The sequence below is a fragment of the Saimiri boliviensis genome, chromosome 17 (assembly GCF_048565385.1).
Source record: "Saimiri boliviensis isolate mSaiBol1 chromosome 17, mSaiBol1.pri, whole genome shotgun sequence".
Classification (NCBI taxonomy): Eukaryota; Metazoa; Chordata; class Mammalia; order Primates; family Cebidae; genus Saimiri; species Saimiri boliviensis.
Genome location: NC_133465.1, coordinates 20969774 through 20990745, shown reverse-complemented (window position 1 = coordinate 20990745; position 20972 = coordinate 20969774). Strand labels below are relative to the sequence as shown.

General features: G+C 55.8%; 1 protein-coding gene across 6 annotated transcripts in view; it reads left to right on the top strand.

The window, feature by feature from the left end:
* Window positions 1-20972, top strand: part of ABR (ABR activator of RhoGEF and GTPase) — a 210958-nt gene that overhangs the window by 115485 nt on the left and 74501 nt on the right. For all 6 annotated transcript variants that reach the window (XM_039475784.2, XM_039475785.2, XM_039475791.2 and 3 more), the window contains 3 exons: window positions 6644-6742; window positions 13530-13715; window positions 19931-20038. In XM_039475784.2, the coding sequence (XP_039331718.1) occupies window positions 6644-6742; window positions 13530-13715; window positions 19931-20038 (393 nt within the window). The remainder of the gene's footprint in view (window positions 1-6643; window positions 6743-13529; window positions 13716-19930; window positions 20039-20972) is intronic.

Genomic DNA, 20972 nt, shown 5'->3' with positions numbered 1-20972 from the left:
CCTGTGGGTGTGTGCATGTATGTGAGTGCGCTATGTGGGGGTGGGTATGTGTGTGTGCCTGTGGGTGTGTACACGTATGTGGGTGTGCTATGTGGGGGTGGGTGTGCGTGTGCACCTGTGGGTGCGTGTGCTATGTGGGGGTGTGTGTGTGTGTGCCTGTGGGTGTGTGCACGTATGTAGGTGCGCTGTGTGTGTGTGTGTGTGTGTGTGCCTGTGGGTGTGTGTGCGTATGTGGGTGTACATATGTGGGGGTGGGTGTGCATGTGTGCCTTTGAGTATGTGCACATATGTGGGTGCGTATGTGGGTGTGGGTGTGCATGTGTGCCTTTGAGTACGTGTGCGTATGTGGGTATGTGTATGTGGGGGTGGGTGTGCGTGTATGTGGGTGCGCTATGTGGGGGTGGGTGTGCTTGTGCTGGCCAGGGGTCATTTATGGATGGCACGCTTCATTCTGGGCTGCAGGCAGTCTTGGCAACCCCTCCCTGGCAGCTGGTAGGAATCCCAGGCGATCCTCTTTGCTATTACTTTACTTCAGGGGTACTTACCTTAAGCAGTAGTTACATCCTGAGCCTGTGCCCAAGTGCCAGGCCCATAAATCAGCCCTGTTTCCAGTGTGATTTCCGAGACGCTCCATCTTCCTGAGAGCAGGTGCAAAGCTGGCTGCAGCTTTCTCCAGAACGGCAGCTGGGGTCTGCTGTGCATCTCAGCCCAGAATGACCTTTGAGGAGTCACTGATCTGTTAGACTGATCGTGCAATTAGCAATAGCAGCATCACGTTCCTTCTGTAAAATTGTGTGTACTCTCCAGAAACGCTTCATGCTGTTCTATTTAAAGATAGGCAGGGCTGCAACAGGGGCCTTGTAGAAGGTGCTATTTTAAGGAACATACTTGTCAGGAATAAAAACCCTTTTGTAACGCAGATTAACCCTTTAGGTATTATTTTGTGCCAGTTTTTTTTTTTTTTTCCTTTTGAGACGGAGTCTCGCTCTGTCACCCAGGCCGGAGTGCAGTGGCGCAGTCACGGCTCACAGCGGCCTCCGTCTCTGAGGCTCAGCCTCAGTCAGTCCTCCCACCTCAGCCTCCCTCCCACTGCAGGCACATGTCACCACGCCGCGCCGTTTTGTATGTTTTTAGAGACAGGTTTTCGCCATGTTGCACAGGCCAGTCTCTAACTCCCGTGGTCAGGCGATCTGCCCACTTTGGCCTCCCAAAGTGCTGGGATGACAGGCATGAGACATTGAGCCCAGCCCAATTCTGTGCCGGTTTTTAATGGATCGTCTGAAACATCTCTATTTCCGCTTCACCTGCCCAGGTCTCTTCCGCCTCCACATGCAGCGAAGGCCATACCTGTGTCCTCCATTTGGAGGTTCTTCTCAGTGCAGGCCCCACAGTTGGCAAGAGGTGATCAGTGGCACCTTGGCCTCTATTTTGCATTTTAGTAGTTAAGTATATACTTTAATATATACTATTAAAAATAGGACTTGTACATTTTTCTTATGATTTCAAGTATAACATGTAGGATAAGACTGCTTTCTACAAGTCAGTTCTTGGTCGGGTGTGGTGGCTCACACCTGTAATCCCAGCACTTGGGAGGCCAAGGTGGGTGGATCATTTGAGGTCAGAAGTTCGAGTCCAGCCTGGCCAACATGGTGAAATCCCATCTCTACTAAAAACACAAAAATTATCTGGGTTCCCTGGCTCATGCCTGTAATCCCGGCACTTTGGGAGGCCGAGGTGGTCGGATCACCTGAGGTCAGGAGTTCAAGTCCAGCCTGGCCAACATGGAGAAACCTCATCTCTACTAAAAACACAAAAATTATCCAGGCATGGTGGTGGGCACCCGTAATCCCAGCTACTTGGGAGGCTGAGGCAGGAGAATCACTTGAACCTGGGAGATGGATGCTGCAGTGAGCTGAGATTGTGCCATGGCACTCCAGCCTGGGCGACAGAGTGAGACTCTGTCTCAGAAAAGTTCTCGTAAAGAAAAATGCTGAGTAAAGAATAGTGCAGGTGGTGGTGTGTGAGTAAGGCAAAATTCTAAAGGTGGGATATGAACAACCAAAGTTTCAAAGGGACACTGCCTGTACCCCATGGCCCTGCCTAAAATTTCAGACAGCAATGGAGAGCCCAGCATGTGAGGAGCCACCCTTCAGGAGAGGGTGGCTGCTGCAGTTTGGTCTTTGTCCCCTAGCAGGTGACCTTGCCCTTTCTGTTCTAAATCCTGCCAAGGAAGCAGCTGAAAGAGCCTTCCTCAGCACCTGGCCCTGGGCAGGGGAGAGGGTCTCTAGCTGTCTCTGCACTGCCTCAGCCTGCAGGTGGGCCAGTTGTCCTGAGGCTGATGCTAGGTGTGGGTAGAAGCCCCGGGCACGGGCACCCACCCCCAGGCCCAGTGGCATCCACTCAGATGGGCCAGTTGTCCTGAGGCTGATGCTGGGTGTGGGTAGAAGCCCCAAGCGTGGGCACACCCCCCCCCCCCAGGCCCAGTGGCATCCACTCTGGCAGATCCTGCTAGGTACTCCTGGAAGCCAGCCTCGGCGCGTGGCCTGAATTCTGCTGTCTGTGACACATCTCAGGCCCTCGCCTCATGTCCTGTAGCTTGGAGTCACAGCCAGGGAGCCCGCCTTGCTTGTCTTGGAGATCAGCGCTCCTGGGGAGATTGTGTCTTTGCTTACCCTGAAGCCAAGCGTTTGGAGGCTTTCGTGAGCCTCTCAGCTCTGTGGAAGACCAGGCCTGAGCTGGCCGCACCTTACCTCTAGACGCCGTCCCTCCCAGAGTGGCCTGACGTCTTTGGTTGGTGGCTTCAAGCTGCCAGCCGTCAGCCTAGCAGATTATGCAGGACGCCGAGGATGAATGAGCCCACCAAGGCGGGATTTCGTAAGTCCTGGCTGGAAGGAAGTGAGGACAGGCAGCTTCCCGGGGCTGGAGAGTGGCAGGCAGTGGGGCCTGGAACTCTCCAGAAAACTCACTCCGGAGGAGTCTGGGTGCAGGGGCACCTGTAAAGCGCTCCTGGGGGCACAGGCCATCTCTTTCACCTTCGTATTCCCAGGCCTGGCACCCATCGGGAATGGATGAGTGAATGGTGAGCGCTGGTGTTTGATGAGACGAGAGTCCCCCACAGGGACTGCAGAAACACTCCTGAATTTCCTGATGGTTCTGAACTAGGAATGGTGGAGTCCGGGGTGAACAGAGAAGAGACGGGAGATGGAAGAGGCCTTTCCTTGGCAGTAACTGAGCAATGGGCCTCCCATTAGCCAAGCGGGCAGCAGCTAATTTCCCATCCAGAAGCTCTCCAGCACCTTTACTCCCATCCCATCTGAAACTGCAGAGTGGACGGGGCCGGAATGGGGGCGCCGGGGCTGACTGTTGCCTTTTGTGGGAGGGTCTTCCTGAGAGGTCTTCCCATCAGAACCAGCCTTTCACGATTGGGTTGTGGCTGGGAGTGCTGAGGACAGGATCTTGCAGAAATGGGCGATTACAGGGCTGCGGGGTCCATGCTTGTGCCGGGGGAGGAGACGGACTTAGTCTGAGCAGTGCTACAGTTAAGCTCCGTGTGCCCCAAGTGACTTCCTTTAGAGGGTGTTTGCTAAACCCTCAGGCACACTCTTGGTGGGCAGAGAACAGGATGGGGTGCATTTGTCAAGGCTGGGAAGCCGCAGGAAGACCCCCGAGGGTCTGACCTGGAGGGGTTGGGCTGAGGGCCGGTCCAGGCTCCAGTCTTGTCCCTCAGGGGTCTGTGTGCTGGCAGCCGTGCAGACCACTGCAGTCTGACTCTCCCTGTGCCTCAGGAACACAGTACCACCTGCCGGACTGTCAGACTCCAGTGAGTTGAACCAGGAAGACTGAGTGCTGAGCACCCTTCCTGGTACTTGCAAAGCCTCAATATGTAACTAGTGGCCCTTTCTAAAGCTTGGGATCTGCCCTGCTTTTTTCACGCTGCTGAAACAAATCACCGTAAACTTAAGGGCTTAAAAAGACACAAATTTATTCTCTTGTAATCCCAGCACTTGGGGAAGCCGAGGTTGGCAGATCGCCTGAGGTCAGGAGTTTGAGACCAGCCTGGCCAACATGGTGAAACCCCGTCTCTACTAAAAATATAAAACTTAGCAGGCATGATGGCAGGTGCCTGTAATCCCAGCTACTCAGGAGGCTGAGGTGGGAGAATTACTTGAACCCGGGAAGGGGAGGCTGCAGTGAGCCGAGATCACACCACTGTACTTCAGCTGGGTGACAGAGCGAGACTCCATCTCGATCAATCAATCAATCAGTAAAATACAAAGGAATCTCCAGGGCAGCACTGCTTCTGGAAGCTCTTGGGCAAGCTTGTCCAACCTTGTCCCACGGGCCACCTGCTTTTAATGTGGCCAGACACAAATTTGTAAACCCCTAAAACATATTTTTTTTCTTTGAGCTCATCAGCTGTTGTTAGTGTTACTGCGTTTTATGTGTGGCCCAAGACAATTCTTCTTCCAGTGTGGCCCGGGAAGATCGGGCACCCCTGCTCTAGGGGAGCGGATTCATTTTCCCTGCCGTTTCTAGCTTCCAAAGGCTCCCTGCATTCCTTAGCTCATGGCCCCATCCGCTGTCTTCAAATCTACCAGTGTTACGGTATCTTCCAAACAATCCCTCAGCACCACCCTTTCTCTCTGGCTGTCTCATTCCCCTTCTGTGGCCACAATGCCTCGGGGAAAGAGGGAATGTGGGGCAGCAGGTAAGGAAAGAACCGAAGGCCAGAGACCTTTGAAGATGAGGAAGCTGGTGCTCCCACATGTGGAGAAGACCGAGTGATCTCATGGCTGTGGGAAAGACTGGGACAGGCCTGGGCCACTGCAGGTGTTTTATAAAGGACCTGCTGGACCCTGTGTCCCAGTCTAGGGCCGAATCTTTCTTTGTTTTTTAGATGTCTTTCCCACTAGATTCTAAGCCACGTGAGAACAGGGACCCCTGAGTGTTTCCCATTGTATCTGCAAAGCCTGGTGGACGTTCAGTAACTGTTTATTGAATGAATAAATAGACACATAGCCCAATTGAATTCTAAAGGGGTCACATTTTGCAGTACTGATATTTGGTCCTTGGCAAGCATCGGGCAAGGTGGCACTCTTAGAAGGTAAATCCAGCTCCCGTATATGGGACAGGCAGGAGGAGGGAGGAAGAGAGGCAGGAAAAGTCGGTTTGGAGAACCCAGTCGACAGAGTGGGATGCAGGGGGCCTCAACCACGGTAGAGGGGAAGGGTGGGACGGGGGAACAGGAGGGGAGACAGATGAGCAGGAAAGGGCTTGCGGAGATGAGCAGAGAGGCAGGGAAGGGCTCAGGGGCTCAGTGTGGCAGAGGGAGAGGGGAGACAAGACGGACCAGGATGACTCTTGGGGATCCTGGCCGAGAAGAACGACTGTCCGTGTGTTTTCGCTGAGGAAATGTTGGGGGTACTTTCTGAAATGTTGGGGTACTTTCTCTAAAATGTTGAGGGTAATTTCTGAAATATTGGGGTACTTCCTGTCTCTGAGCCGGCACTGTGCCTGCCGGTGGACTCCAAGTCTGAATAGTGTGTCCTCCTCTCTAAGGAGCAGCAGTTCTGGAGGGAGAAGGCCACTCCGGGCTGTGCCTTGCGCAACGCGGTGGTCAGGAAGTGCTGGGGGCCAGTGTGCCGGGCAGGGGTGGGGCTGAGGGGTCCAGGCCGCCTTCTGTTGGGGGACTGAGACTAGCCAGAAGCCAGAAGCCTCACGGCTGGGGCCCCTGTGCCTCCATTCCGTTCTCTCCACCCGTGCTCTGCTGGCTTACCCGTCACTTCCTCTGGGGCCCCTCTCTGTCCCCCCAGACTTAGATTCTGGCCCTGCTGTTTCCTCCCCTGTGACCGTGCCCTGCCTCAGTCAGGACTCTGATTTTCCCTCCTGAATATCCTTATCCCAGGACAGACAGCCCGGCAGACGTGGGTGGGTCCCATGTCTGCTCATCTCCGGAAGGCTGGCTTGCTTGGCAGGTGGATGAATCCATGGACGAACATCGATGGGGAAATGTGGGAATTGGTTGAGGGAAGCGAAACCAGGTGTTAGCAGCAGGAGCATGAGTGTCTGAAGCTGCTTTTGGAGCTGGAGAGGAAAGGGGGCCTGCCCCCCCTCCTGTGGGCCATGTCTGCATGTTTTATATTTGTTTTATCATAGTAACTGACTTATGTTTTCTGCATGTTTTACATATTTTTTAATCATACTGTCTGACTTTTATCCGCTATAAAAGTGTTACTGAAAGAAGGGGAAAAGGGAAAGTGGGGGCCGGGGACAGTGCTCATGTCTGTCATCCCAGCCCTTTGGGAGGCTGAGGCGGGCAGGCCACCTGAGGTCGGGAGTTCAAGACTATCCTGACCAACGTGGTGAAACCCCGTCTCTACTAAAAATACAAAAATTAGCCGGGTGTGGTGGCAGGTATCTGTAGTTTCAGCTACTCAGAGGCTGAGGCAGGAGAATCACTAGAACCTGGGAAGCGGAGGTTGCAGTGAGCCGAGGCTGGACCAGTGCACTCCAGCCTGGGTGACAGAGTGAGACTCAGTCTCAACAAACAAAAGCAGGGGGAAAGGGTAGGGAAGCAGGCAGTGCGCTGAGGATTTGGGCCTCCTTGCTCATGAGCTGCTGGCTGTGCTTTGCTTTTGCACAGGTGGAAGCAGGGAAGGGCCTGGAGATGAGGAAGCTGGTTCTCTCGGGGTTCCTGGCCAGCGAAGAGATCTACATTAACCAGCTGGAAGCCCTGTTGCTGGTGAGTACAGTGTGTGCTCTGGGGCCCCGGGGCCCTGAGCCGGGCAGCCTCATGCTCTGAAGCTGCTTTTGGAGGGGCCCCAAGCCGGGCAACCTCATGCTCTGAAGCTGCTTTTGGAGCTGGAGAGGAAAGGGGCCTGCCCCCGACCTCCTGTGGACAGAGTCTGCAGCTGCTCTGCTCCCAGCTGGGCGTCAGGGAGCCCAGTTGCTGCCTGAAAAGGCCTGTGCCTCTCCGCTCCATCTCTCCATTACCCAGCTCTTCCGAGGCGGGAAAAGCAGCACAGCCAGGTTAGAGCTGGAAACATGCCTGTCACCCACGGCCGTGGCAAAGGGCCTTCATAACCCATCACGGGGCTCTGTCCGGGTGGGAGCCAAGCGCCAGGTTAGGGCTGGAAACACGCCTATCACCCACGGCCGTGGCAAAGGGCCTCCATAACCCATTATGGGGCTCTGTCCAGGCGGGAGCCAAGCGCCAGGTTAGGGTTGGAAACACGCCTGTCACCCACAGCCATGGCAAAGGGTCTCCATAACCCATCACGGGGCTCTGTCTGGGCGGGGGCCGAGCACCGCCTCCACACCATACCCTGAGCAGTCACTGCCAATCAGTCCAGCTGAGAACTCCCTGTATCTTTGCTCCAAGTCCGTCTGCCTCCCTGGGTGAGTGAACGGTGAGCAGCATCCAAGGCGCATGCCAGGAAATAGGAGGTGGGAGGCTGTGTTCTTGTTTGCTTGTTTGTTTGTTTGTTTTGAGATGGAGTCTTGCTCTGTCCCCAGGCGCCAGGCTGGAGCACAGTGGCACAATCTTGGCTCACTGCAATCTCTGCCTCCTGGGTTCAAGCAATTGTCCTACTTCAGCCTTTCTAGTAGCTGCGACTACAGGCGCACGCTACCACGCCCAGCTAATTTTTGCATTTTTTAGGAGGGACAGGGTTTCACCCTGTTGGCCAGGATGGTCTCAGTCTCTTGATCTTGTGCTCCGCCTGCCTCAGCCTCCTAAAGTGCTGGGATTACAGGCGTGAGCCACCGCGCCCGGCCATTCTTGTTTCTTTGAAATGAAGTTTTGCTCTTGTCTCCCAGGCTGGAGGACAGTAGCGTGATCTTGGCTCACTGCATCCTCTGCCTCCTGGGTTCAGGCGATTCTCCTGCCTCAGCCTCCCAAGCAGCTGGAATTGCAAGTACATGCCACCAAGCCCAGCTAATTATTTTTAGTAGAGGTGAAGTTTCACCATGTGGGCCAGGCTGCTCTTGAACTCCTGACTTCAGGTGATCCACCCACCTTGGCCTCGCAAAGTGCAGGGATGACAGGCTTGAGCCACCGCACCTGGCCTGTCTGTGTCTTTTGAGAGGCATCACAGCTCTGAAGCATTAGGCCAACCTCTGCCCTCAGTAAGCATGCCTCAGTTTCCTCTTCCAGATGGAGGCATCATGGTGAGAGTCTGATTGGAGGAGAATATGAAAATGTTTTCATAAAATAAATAAAAGTACGACACAGCTGTGAGGTGGTTTTGCCTTTGGAGAAAGTGCTCGTTAGATGCGTCTGGATATTATGCAGTCAGTGTGGATGGTGGGTTCTTTCCTCTGGCTGTTTTGTAGCCTGAGACGTGAGGTCGTTATCAGAAGAGGGAGAATAGGAAGTGTGGATCCGTGGAAGCTCATTCTTACAGGAATGATAAGATACACATTGAAGTACTTGCCGTGACGTGAGGTGTCACACGTCAGCCCTGAGATGCTGCTGGTGTCCCAGAGGACTTGGCATTTTATATTGCTCTGGGAATCACAGTCTAAATGTGCAGGTGCAGGCCGGGCATGGTGGCTCCCGCCTATAATCCGGCCACTTTGGGAGGCCAAGGCAGGCAGATCACTTGAGGTCAGGAGTTCGAGACCAGCCTGGCCAACACGGTGAAACCCCGTCTCTACTAAAAGTACACACACACAAAAAGTCAGGGGTGGTGGTGCATACCTGTAATCCCAGATACTCGGGAGGCTGAGGCATGAGAATCGCTTGAACCTGGGGACGAAGGTTGCAGTGAGCTGAGCGCATACCACTGTACTCCAGACTGGGCAATGGGAGAGAAACCCTCTCTCAAAAAAAAAAAAAGAAAGAAAGAAAAGAAAAGCCAGGGGCATGGTGGCTCACACCTGTCAGCCCAGCACTTTGGGGGGCCAAGGCGGGTGGATCACCTAAGGTCAGGAGTTTGAGACCGGCTTGGCCAACATGGTGAAACCCTGTCTCTACTAAAAATACAAACAATTAGCCCTTTGGTGGCAGGCACCTGTAATCCCAGCTACTTGGGAGGCTGAGGCAGGAGAATCACTTGAACCCTGGAGGTGGAGGTTGACGTGAGCCGAGATCGCTCCATTCTGGATGATAAGAGCAAGACCCCGTCTTAAAAAAAAAAAAAAAAAAAAAAAAAAAAGAATGTGCAGATGCGCAGATGCTTTGGCACACGCAAGGCTGAGTGTGTTGTCTCTCCGGGATTTTATCCGTATGCTCAGAGAGGTTTTCCAAGTGTGGGGCAGTGTGGCAGGTCGCTGAGGGCTCTGGTCTGGGGCGAGAGCTACAGTCAGACCCGCCCCCACCACGCACACAGGCGTGCTGCCCTGTCTCCCAAACTGTGCTCAGCCCCTCAGAGCATCGCAGAAGCATGGCGTGGGTTGAACCAGGATTTTTAAACCAAGGAAAGAAAACAGCGCACGCGTCATCCGCAGTAGGATAAGTGCTGGTTCAGGAGACTTCGGGTTCGCTGTGTGTGCGTGTGTGTGCATTAACTGCCCACGGTTCCTTATGCCTGCTATGAGCGTGGAAACAGCTGGCTTTGGGCGAGCTCTGCGTGAATTCCGTGAGCCTCCGTTTCTGGATCTGAAGATGAGAGTCGGGCCTTGTCTCTTTCCATGGGGTTGAGAAGGTCAGGTGGCCCTTTCGGAACCTCCTATAGTGTTGAGTGCTTACGACACTCGGATATTAGCGGGAGAAAGGAAGATGGGCAGAGGCAACCGTCAGACAGACATGAAACATGCCTCACAAACTGTAAATTGTGGCATCCAGAAAGCACGGAGTCGTCATTGCCAACAGGATGTGTGTCTGAAAGGAGTCCAGACAAAGGAATAGGCTGCCTGGCTGTGCTGGCCCCCCGCTTTCAGCAGGTGAATGAGCCTTTGTGCCTCAGCTTTTCCATCTGCAAACTGGGTGTACAGATAGTATGCTTTTCATGGTTGTTGTGAGGATTGAAGGAATTTGTACACAGAGTTCTTTTGTTTATTTTTTCCGAGATGGAGTCTTGCTCTGTTGCCCAGGCTAGACTGTGGTGGTTCAATCTCGGTTCACTGCAACCTCCACCTCCCAGGTTCAAACCATTCTCCTGCCTCAGCCTCCCAAGTAGCTGGGATTACAGGCACCCACCACCATGCCTGGCTAATTTTTGTAGTTTTTAGTAGAGATGGACTTTCACCATGTTGGCCAGGCTGGTCTCGAACTCCTGACCTCAAGTGATCTGCCTGCCTCAGCCTCCCAAAGTGCTGGGGTTACAGGCGAGAGCCACTTCGCCCAGCACATAAAGCTCTTTCTTGGAGCAGAGCCTGAGTGTTCGCTGGCACTGTTTATTTCTCAGGGCTGGAGAGAAGACAGGTCAGGGCTTGCTGGTTTCTGTCACAGCACACCCTTTCCCTGAAGGAGGGAGTCGGGCCGTCCCTTCAGACAGGAAGCCCTCGGATCGCCCTGCCCTCTGGGAGCCTCTTCCTCTGGGCCAAGACGGGGAGCCCCTGCCTGCCCTGCCTTTCCAGCAGCTGGTGCCCCAAAGGTAGAATCTGTGGGCCAGGCCCCCCTCGCCTCCTGATGTGCCCAGGGCAGTTGTCCCTTCCCCCAGCTCTCCCCTCCGGGCCCCTGCTTGCCTCTTTCTTGAGCAGAGGCCAGAGGGAGAGAGGGAAGGACTCACTGGGAGGCCAGGTCTGTGGCTGGAGGGCTTGGGAAGAGGGCTGGACCCTCCACAGCCACAGCCTCAGTCAAGCTGTCCCTCCTCTCCTCCCTGAGCTGGGAGCCCCACCCTCCCCGGCTTAGCTAGTGAGGAGCTGAATCTTCCGCTCCTCAGGTGGCCTCACACAGAGGCCAGCTCGCTCCCAGCCCTCACCCCATTCCCACAGCTCTTCCTGATAGCAAAGCCATGCGCACGCACAGGGCCGATGGGCCTCCGTCCTGGCCTCTGGGTTGCTGGGGGATCACTTCTGGGCCCGTGCTGCTTCCTGGCGGACTCTAATGACAGGGAAAGCCTGGGGCCTGGGCTGAGGCAGGGGGTGAAGGAAAAAAGACGAAACCAAGCATTGTAATTCTGTATCCTGGAGGCTGGGGAGAGCTTGGGAGCTGTGTCTGGCCTGTGCTGGGGCCACAGGGTGTGAGGCCACTGCCCACAGGCCCTCCCGCCACTGGCCATGGCCGGCCCTCCTGGGGCAGACTCTCTTCTGGCCTCGAGTTGGGGTTTGCAGCCACGCTGTGCCCCAGGCTCTCCATCTGTGAAGCAGGTGCATGATGCCTGCCTCCTGGGGCCCCAGTCCGTGGTGACTGAGGCGATGTGGCCAGGCCTTCCGGGCAGGAGGTAGAGGAAGTGGGCAGATTGTGTTCCCCTGTTTCGAAAGGCCATTTGCTGGGGGACGGAGTGGACCAACGGCTGTGTGAAGTCCCCAGGGAGAGCGGGGCAAGGGAGAAGCGGCCCAGGCCCATCTTCCCGAGACACACTTGGGCTGGGACCAGGGTGGAGGTCATTCAGGGTCCTCGCTGAGAACGCTCCGTGGTGAACTGGAGAGCCAGAGCCCGTCCCCACCCCAGCAATGGATGGGCACGAGCACCAAGGCAGGGTCGCTGTGCCTCGCCAGAGTTCTGTGTGGGTCACCCTGCCCCCAGCCCACCCTGCGTGGGTCACCCTGCCCCCACTCCACTCTGCTGCCCTCCCTGGGGGTCACCCTGCCCCCAGCCCACCCTGAGTGGGTCACCCTGCCCTCAGCCCACCCTGCATGGGTCACCCTGCCCCCACTCCACTCTGCTGCCCTCTCCGTGGGTCACCCTGCCCTCAGCCCACCCTGCGTGGGTCACCCTGCCCCCACTCCACTCTGCTGCCCTCTCCGTGGGTCACCCTGCCCTCAGCCCACCCTGCGTGGGTCACCCTGCCCCCAGCCCACCCTGCTGCCTTCAGGCCTATGTGTGGGACTTCACCAGAGAAAAACACCTGCCATAAGGGTCCTGGCCACATGCCCAGCCCTGTCCCCTCCCACCAGGGGAAATCAGTAGTGAGAGCCAAGGCCCCCATCATGTCATGGGAGCTGTCTGATGCCCCACGCACGGGCCCGTCCTGTGACTGGCGGGGTGAGCATCCGTTTCTCCTTTCGCAGACAGGGTGGGGGACGCTGAGCAGGAAGCAGAACCATGCATCTTGTCCCTGCGTGGGTGGCAGATGGGTGCTTCCTCAGCAGCTTCTGAGAAGTCCCGGCCGTGGCGTTCCCAGGACGGATCCTGCCCCCCGATTCCTTCCTCAGTGGGGACTGTGCCAAGGCAGGGACCAGAATTTGGGGACTTGATGGCGATGCAGGCTCCTCCGTGGGGTCCTGCCTCGTGCTGGAAAGGATAAACTCTTATGCCAATGTCAATCCTGAAGCTGGTTCCATGTCCTTCGTGGAGGGTGGGGAGTCCCCAACGCTTTCAGCCCAGCCACCGGTGCTTGGGAGCACACTCTTTCCTTGCTCCTGCCACCTGTTCCTTCTGCTCCCTGCCTTCTGTCTCCATGCCTCCCTACCCCCCACTCCTCCACCTGCCCAGCTCTTCAAGGCCCTGGTATATCTGCCTCCTCCATGCAGCCCTCCAGGCTACTCCAGCACAACCTTGGAACCACATGGTGGGTAACAGCACCGCCGTATCTCACATTGCCCATGAGAACCACGGGCAAGGAGGTGGTATGGCAGCAAATAAACAAACAAAATAGAATAAAATGTGGGGAAGCACACTGAAGACGATGCCTGCAGGTCTAAGTACCCCCAGTCCTGCTGCTGGTCTTGGAAGCAATGGCGTCAGCTGCAGCCAGTGCTGGGGGTTGGTCCCTGTGTCTGGGGGTTGGTCCTTGTGTCCACCTCACCGTCTACACTGCAGGCCCTGGAGCATCTTGGTATAGACAGGCAGGCGCTGGGAACACGTCTGAGACTGGAGGCCACACCACGTGCTGTGGGAGGGGCCATCGTGGTCTCTAAGCAATGTCTGCCACAGGGTGGGAGGTAGTGGGAGACCCGTGAAGCCCCGTCCCTCTCCGTGTACCGAGTGACGGGAACTTGGACTATCAGCGAGGCCAGGCTGGTCTGGAATACCTTCTGGTCCTGCCCCTCTGAGTCCCGGAAACACGTCGTTTCTTCTACGTGGTGGAGGAAACAGCGGAAGGCCTGAGTCCCAGTCAACCCTCCTTTCCACTGGTCAGGAGCTCCTAACTCAGGGCACAGGCGACTGTGGGAGAAAGATGAGGTCCTGTTATAGCAGCACAGGCTGCGGCTGAGCTCAGGCGCATGGCCGGGGAGCAGACCGTGGCACCGCCCCTCGGGCCTGGCAGGGCGGTTAGGACAGGTGCCCGCGCCGAGCATGTGGCCAGCTGGGGCCTGTGGCAGTGGCTCCTGAATACAAAGCGTGCTTCAGGGCTCTGCCTTTGCCGCCTTGTCCAGGCAGGACCTGGGCCGAGGGAAGGGCTGACGGTCACCCCCGGGCCTGCCAGCACACTGGCGTGTTCATCCCCCGCCTCTGCTCTCTCCTCCTCACGTCCTCCCAGCCCATGAAACCCCTGAAGGCCACAGCCACCACCTCCCAGCCCGTGCTCACCATCCAGCAGATCGAGACCATCTTCTACAAGATCCAGGACATCTACGAGATCCACAAGGAGTTCTACGACAGCCTGTGCCCCAAGGTGCAGCAGTGGGACAGCCAGGTCACCATGGGCCACCTCTTCCAGAAGCTGGTGAGTACTGGGACAGGGGGCCTCACACAGCGGGGTAGCAGAGCTGAGAGTGTTGAAAAGAGCTTCCAGAGAGGACCGGGCGACCCTCTCAACCTCCTTGCAGGCCTGGGTCCGCTCTGAGTCCTGGAGGAAAGCTGGGGCCTGTGCATCATGGGGCACCTGGGCCAGGGCCTGACTCCAGGCCTCCCGTGGTGCGCTCTGGGAGTGCTTCTAGGGGTGGTGGAGATGGGCTGGGGGCGTGGAGATTCTAGGCATGGTGGAGACAGGCTGGGAGGGTGGAGATTCTAGGCGTGGTAGAGAAGGGCCGGAGGGATGGAGATTCTAGGGGTGGTGGAGACGGGCCGGGTGGGTGGAGACTCTAGGGGTGGTGGAGACGGGCTGGGAGGGTGGAGATTCTAGGGGTGGTGGAGACGGGCCAGGTGGGTGGAGACTCTAGGGGTGGTGGAGACGGGCTGGGGGGACGGAGACTCTAGGGGTGGTGGAGATGGGCCGGGAGGGTGGAGATTCTAGGGGTGGTGGAGACGGGCTGGGGGGACGGAGACGGGCTGGGGGGACGGAGACTCTAGGGGTGGTCGAGACGGGCTGGTGGTGGGGGCCCAAGGCCGGCTCCCCTGAGACCTCAGTGATCCACTGTGTCCCAGGCTGCCTCTGTAAAAGGAAGCAGTGTGCATCAGCCAGTGATCCTCTCCTGAGGTCCCAAGAGCAAGAGGCACTAAAAGTCCAGCCCTGCCCACTATTTCGGGATGGGGAGTGTGGCCGGCGGGGTGGTTAACATGCAGACTTAGTGCTGGGAAAGGCCCACAGACGTCTTCTGCTCCCTGGGGCCTCTGTGACACCCTTTCCCCCAGCTCTGCCCCATGTCTGGCTGTGTCCCCTGGGGGAGCCCTGGTCACGCCATTGGAGTCCCCGATATAACATCTGACAGCCTGCAGGCAAGGAGACTGGGAGTCCAGGTTGTGGTTCTCCTCCGGGTGTGAGTGGCCCCGGGGCCGCCTCCTCCTCCCTGCCTGAGGCTGGCTGAATGAACAGAGCTCCGCCTTTTTCTCACACTGGGAAAAACTCCTACCTGGACACTCATCGGGTGTCTAGCTGAGCATGTTCAAAGCTGAGCGTGTTCAAAGCTGAGCGTGTTCAAAGCTGAGCTGCTCGTCTGTGGCGTGATCTGCTCTGCTTCCCGTCTTCATCTCAGTGAGTGCGTTGGACCCGCTCTTGGCACACACCCCCGCCCCCCTGTCCTGTGGGGCCCTCTTTTTGGCCGTTGCTCGCAGCCTCCGTGTCCTCCTGCCCCCCCGCTCTCCATGGCCCTCACCTGCGCAGCTGTGGACCCTCCAGTGTGGCTGCTGCCTCCAGGCCCGCTCCTCTACCACCCCACCTCTCCTTAGTGGGGAGAGAGTCGCCAAACCCCAGCTCCCCTCGACCCTCGGATGAGACCAGGCTGTGAGGAACGGACCCTTGGCACGCTGAGCTGAGCTGTGCCCGGGCCGGGCATGCTGCCTCCTCCCCGCACTCCTGCTCCTGACACCAGACGTTCTGTTCTCAGTTCCCGGGGCAGGCACTTCCTGACCTCCTCCTGCTGGAAGCCCTGTCTGCCTGAAGTGTCCTTCCCCCTCGTCTGGCTTCTCCTGCTCAGTCCCCAGCTTAGAAGGGACCTCCTCCAAGAAGGCTTTCCAAGCCCCCAAATGCAGGCCTGGTGCCAGTCCCCGTCATGAGCGCCAGTAACTGAGTGACTCCCCCAGACCACGAGCTCCAGGGGGCGGACTGCGTTTTCTTTTCTTTTTTTTTTTTTTTTTTTTTTTTGAGACAGAGTCTCCCTCTGTCATCCAGGCTGGAGTGCAGTGGCGCAATCTCGGCTCACTGTAATCTCCGCCTCCTGGGTTCAAGCAATTCCCCTGCCCCAGCCTCCCGAGTAGCTGGGACTACAGGTGTGTGCCACCATGCCCAGCTAATTTTGGATTTTTTAGTAAAGACAGGGTTTCACCATGTTGGTCAGGATGGTCTCGATCTCCTGACCTCGTGATCTGCCCACCTCAGCCTCCCAAAGTGCTGGAATTACAGGTATGAGCCTCTGCACCCGGCCCTCATTTTTTTTTTTTTTTTTTTTTTTGACACAGAGTCTTGCTCTGTGGCCCAGGCTGGAATGTAGTGGCACAGTCTCGGCTCACTGCAACCTCTGCCTCCGAGGTTCAAACGAATCTCCTTCTTCAGCCTCCTGAGTAGCTGAGACTACAGGTGCCCGCCACCATATCCAGCTAATTTTTTGTATTTTTAGTAGAGACGGGGTTTCACCTTGTTGGCCAAGCTGGTCTCAAGCTCCTGACCTCAGGTGATCCTCCTGCCTCGGCCTCCCAAAGTGCTGGGATTACAGGTGTGAGCCACCACACCCGGCCTGCATTTTCATGTTCTTAGACCCCCAGAACAGGTCCAGTGGTCCTGCATGATTGAGTGAACACACCAGGACCTTGACCATTGGAGAACTCAAAATGGGCTCAAGTCTCAGCTCTGCCAGATCAAACTTGCAACTGGGCAACTTACCCAGGCGCTCTAACTCCGATTCCTCATCTGTAACAATGAGGACAGCCATAGTATTTACCTCACTGGGTTATTTCAAGGAATGAGTTAATATCTGAAAAGCGCATGGGGCTGGATGCAGTGGCTTATACCTGTAACCACAGCACTTTGGGAGGCTGAAGCTAGAGGATTACTGGAGGCCTAGAGTTCAAGACCAGCCTGGGCAACATAGCAAGACCCTGTCTCTACATAGAAATAGAGTTGGCCGGACGTCCTGGCTCACGCCTGTAATCCCAGCACTTTGGGAGGCCAAGGTGGGTGGATCACCTGAGGTCAAGAGTTTGAGACCAGCCTGGCCAACATGGTGAAACCCCGTCTCTACTAAAAATACAAAAATTAGCATGGCGTGGTAACACACACCTGAGATCCCAGCTACTACTCGGGAGGCTGAGTTGACAGAATGGCTTGAACTCGGGAGGTGGAGGTCAGTGAGCCAAGATCGCACCACTACACTCCAGCCTGGGCCACAGAGTAAGATTCCGTCTCAAAAAAAAAAAAAAAAAAAAAAAAAAAAAGAATAAAGTAGAAAGGGAAGTGCTTGGAACAGTGCCTGGAACATTGTAAATTAATAAGTTCTCAATAACTAGTCATTATCATTAGTGCCATGATTATTATTATTAAATTGGGTAGATGTGGGCCAGGCGCAATGGCTCATGCCTGTAATCCCAGCACTTTGGGAGGCCAAGGCGGGTGGATCACCTGAGGTCGGGAGTTCAAGACCAGCCTTGACCAACATGGAGAAACCCCATGTTGATCTCTCATAACATTAAATGTCAAATTTTAACCCCATGTTAAAATGCAAAATTACCTGGGCATGGTGGCATATACCTATAGTCCCAGCTGCTCAGGAGGCTGAGGCAGGAGAATGGCTTGAACCCGGGAGGCAGAGGTTGCAGTGAGCTGAGATCACACCACTGCACTCCAGCCTGGGTGACAAGAGCAAAACTTTGTCTCAAACAAAAAAAATAAATAAATATACAAACAAACAACAAATAAATAAATTGGGAGGAGACACCCAGCAGGCATCCTTTTGAGGGAGCGGCACACATGTTCTTCTCACAGACCCAGCTGCCCCTTCAGTTCAGGGGTGGTGGACGCCCGTCCTCACTGCCTGGTCACCTGAGCTGGCTTCAGGGGCATCCTCTGCCCATCCCTCAGGAGGGCGGGGGAGAGCAAGCCCTGTGGCAGCGAGCTTCTCTGTCGCTTGGGTCTGGCCGTCCCCTGTTCTGGCCCTGGCTCCACAGGCCTGGCCGTGTATCTGCCACCCACTGCCTTCCCTCCCCGGCGTCATGAACTAGTGTCTGAGGCCCCCGGGGCTGCAGGCCTGGCATCTGGAAGCGGTTTATTTTCAGCTGAAGTCTCTGGGTATTTGATTATTCATTTCCTAGAGAAGGGAATTAGCATCTCTGCTGTTTGTTTTATGAGATCACCCCAGTGCCAGGCTGCCGTTCCCAAGCAACCTGCCCTTTCCAGCTAATGAACCTGGTGGGCGGGCCCTCAGGCCCTACAGCCTGGGGTGACCGTGGCCTGGCTCACGGCTGGTGGTGTGCCAACCTGCACAGCCAGGTATTCTCGTGGGAAAGGGAGCAAGAGGGGCCCTTTCCTGGAAGAACGTCGGCCATGTGTCCTTTGGCTTAGGAAGCAAACTATACCTCCTGTAGGGTGGGCACTGATGGGCTGGGCCTCACTGCTCCCTGGAAAAGGAAATAAACACCATTCCTTCCTACCCCGCCCCACTTTCTAAAGTCCGGCCCCCATGCTGCTGAGAGCCGAACACCTCTGGCCTTGGTTTCACCCCAGGCGCCCCCATTCTCTCTCCACTCTCTGGTTTCTCCAGATGCCCACTCCTGTGCCCACCAGCTCCCTCGAAGGGCTCCCCTGGGAGGCTCCAGGCTCAGCCGATGCAGCCAGCCTGCCCCCACCCCATCCCCACCGTCTGCAGGTTCTTGCGGAGCACGAGGTTCCTGCCGAAAGTGGGGTGATCATGGGTTGGGGTCTGCAGCAGCCACTCCCCGCAACAGGCCATGGAGACAGCAGCTGTATCTCCCTTGCTGCTATACTAAAAAAGCTTGAAACCAAAAAACCCAGAGAATAACACAGCAAAACCTTGCAATCAAGACAGTAAAGCATCACGCATAGAGGTGGATTCTCCCCTCCCCGCCCCCCACTTTCGAAGCGGCTACGGGCGTGATTTGGTGGATAGCTTCTAGACTGCAGTTTGTGCCTTTACTGCGTTCCTACTTTGGGCTTGGCATGTACTTAAAAAAAAAAAAAAAAAAAAAGCTCGTGGTTCGTGTGTGAAAGTGGATTTGCTGAGCAGTAGACAGGCTGTGCCTGTCCTCAGCTTTATTAGTTCCACTGTTTCAGTGTTAGTAGTTACTAGCAAATTGCTCTCCAAATAATTGTCCTAATTTCCACTCCCCCGAGTGGTCTGTAAGAGTGTAAATTTCCCCATATGCTTGCCAGCCCCTGCTGTCAATCAGACTTGTAAATTTTTACCCTTCCGAGGAATATAAAATATCTCACTCTGGTTTTAATTTGAATTTCTACCCTTTGCTCCTCTAAGAGGAAGTGCATATACACCGCCCAGAGAAGGCTTTCCGTAAATATTTGGGGAATTGGCTTAGCCTCAGTTTCCCCTTTTGCAGAAGGGGCGATGGCATGTGCTGTGGCTGTCAGAGGAGGTGAGGCCGTCCGTGGCTGTGAATCAGGAAAAGCTTGTGTTTGATTCTCAGTGGTGGGCAAATGTGTCGTGAGGCAGGGGCTTTGGCTCCTTGGGGATAGAGGAGGTGGAAGAGGTGAGGACAGGGACCCCGAGGCCAAGGGAGGAAAGACAGCACCTTCATGTGTTGTTTTGTTTTGTTTTTGAGACGGAGTCTCACTCTGTCACTCAGGCTGGAGTGCTGTGGCGTGATCTCAGCTCACTGCAACCTCCGCCTCCCAAGTTCAAGTGATTCTCCCACCTCAGTCTCCTGAGTAGCTGGGACCACAGGCGCGCCACCAACCGTGCCTGGCTAATTTTTGCGTTTTTAGTAGCCACAGGGTTTCAGCATGTTGGCCAGGCTGGTCTCGAACTCCTGACCTCAGGTGATCCTCCCGCCTCGGCCTCCCAAAGTGCTGGGATTACAGGCGTGAGCCACCGTGCCCGGCCCAGAAGGTACCTTTCCATGCTGCGCCCCACACTCTACATGGGGAGGAAGACCTAAGCAGGCCACATGTGCCAGCTCCCCGCAGCACACACACTCCCGCCTCTCCCTGCTCTGGCTAATTCCAGGATGTGAAGGAAGTATGAGACATTAAGGGATTTCAGACCCTGGGAGGCCTTGATGATGCCGAGGAAAACGAGACGCTGTGATGAGTTGAATTTCTAGCAGGCCGACAAAGGCCCTATCCCTGTCTCCCCAACCCCAGACCTCATTGTTAGCCTTATTGGCTAAGCTAGTTTCCATGGAAACTGTCAAGTTCAAAGGGACGGTGTAACATGTTCATCCTTGCCTCTCCTCCGGTTCCCAGCTCACCCCGTGGAGCTGAGTTAGAGGTTTTCAGCGCCCGGGTGCTCCAGGTGCTCTGCGAAGCTTTCATCCATTCACTAATCCTCTCCCCTCCCGCTCCCCTCCTCTCTTCTGCTCCCCGACTCCTCCCTGCAGGCCAGCCAGCTTGGTGTGTACAAAGCGTTTGTGGATAACTACAAAGTCGCTCTGGAGACAGCTGAGAAGTGCAGCCAGTCCAACAACCAGTTCCAGAAGATCTCAGAGGTAGGCAGCTCCTGGCACAGCCACCCTGGCGGACGAAAGCGGGCACTGGGGGAGCTCAGAGCCTTCCCGGCCTCAGGTCTCCGCTCCCTCGCTTGCCAGCCGGTGAGGTGGTTACTCCAACGCGTGACACGTAGCCTCATGTTTGCTTTCTTGCACCTGACGTTTTCCCTCTTAATATAAAACTACTTTTTTTAATTATTATTCTCTTTCAGATTAGAGAGAGGAATAAGGGAGGCAAAAAAAAAAAAGTAAGGCAGTTTTCTCCCACGCTCGGGTGACCCTGAGCAAGTGACTTCCCTCCTCTCAGCCTTCGTTTCCTGTCCCGTAGAATGAGGGCTTTACACTTGGCCAGCTCATCCTTTTTTTAAGACGGAGTTTTGCTGTCGCCAGGCTTCGCCTCCCGGGTTCAAGCAATTCTCCTGCCTCAGCCTCCTGAGTAGCTGGGACTGCAAGTGCCCACCACCACGCCCGACTAACTTTTGTTTCTTTAGTAGCTACGGGGTTTCGCCATGTTGGCCAGGCTGGTCTCGAACTCAGGTGATGTGCCCGCCTCATCCTCCCACGGTGCTGGGATTACAGGTGTGAGCCGCTGAGCCCGGCTTGGCCAGCTAGTCCTAATCTTGCTGATAGGCATCAGCGGGCACTGTGATTTAAAACACAGATTTCCAGGCACCTTCCCTGGAGCTTCTGATTCGGGAGCTTTGGGTGGGGCCCAAGATTCTCTATTTGAACAAGCTTCTGGGTGATTTTTATGAACGGGAAGACTTGAGGAAATTTGGACTCGGTTGTCTTTGAAGATCCTCGCCCACTCTAAGCCTGCAGTTCCATAAACAGAGAGGGCAGGAGCCACTCGTGGAGAAGTGGAACCCCAGCTGGGAACGGGCCTGTGTCTGCCTCTGCGCCTCTGCCTTCGTCTGTCCTCCTCTGCAGGGCA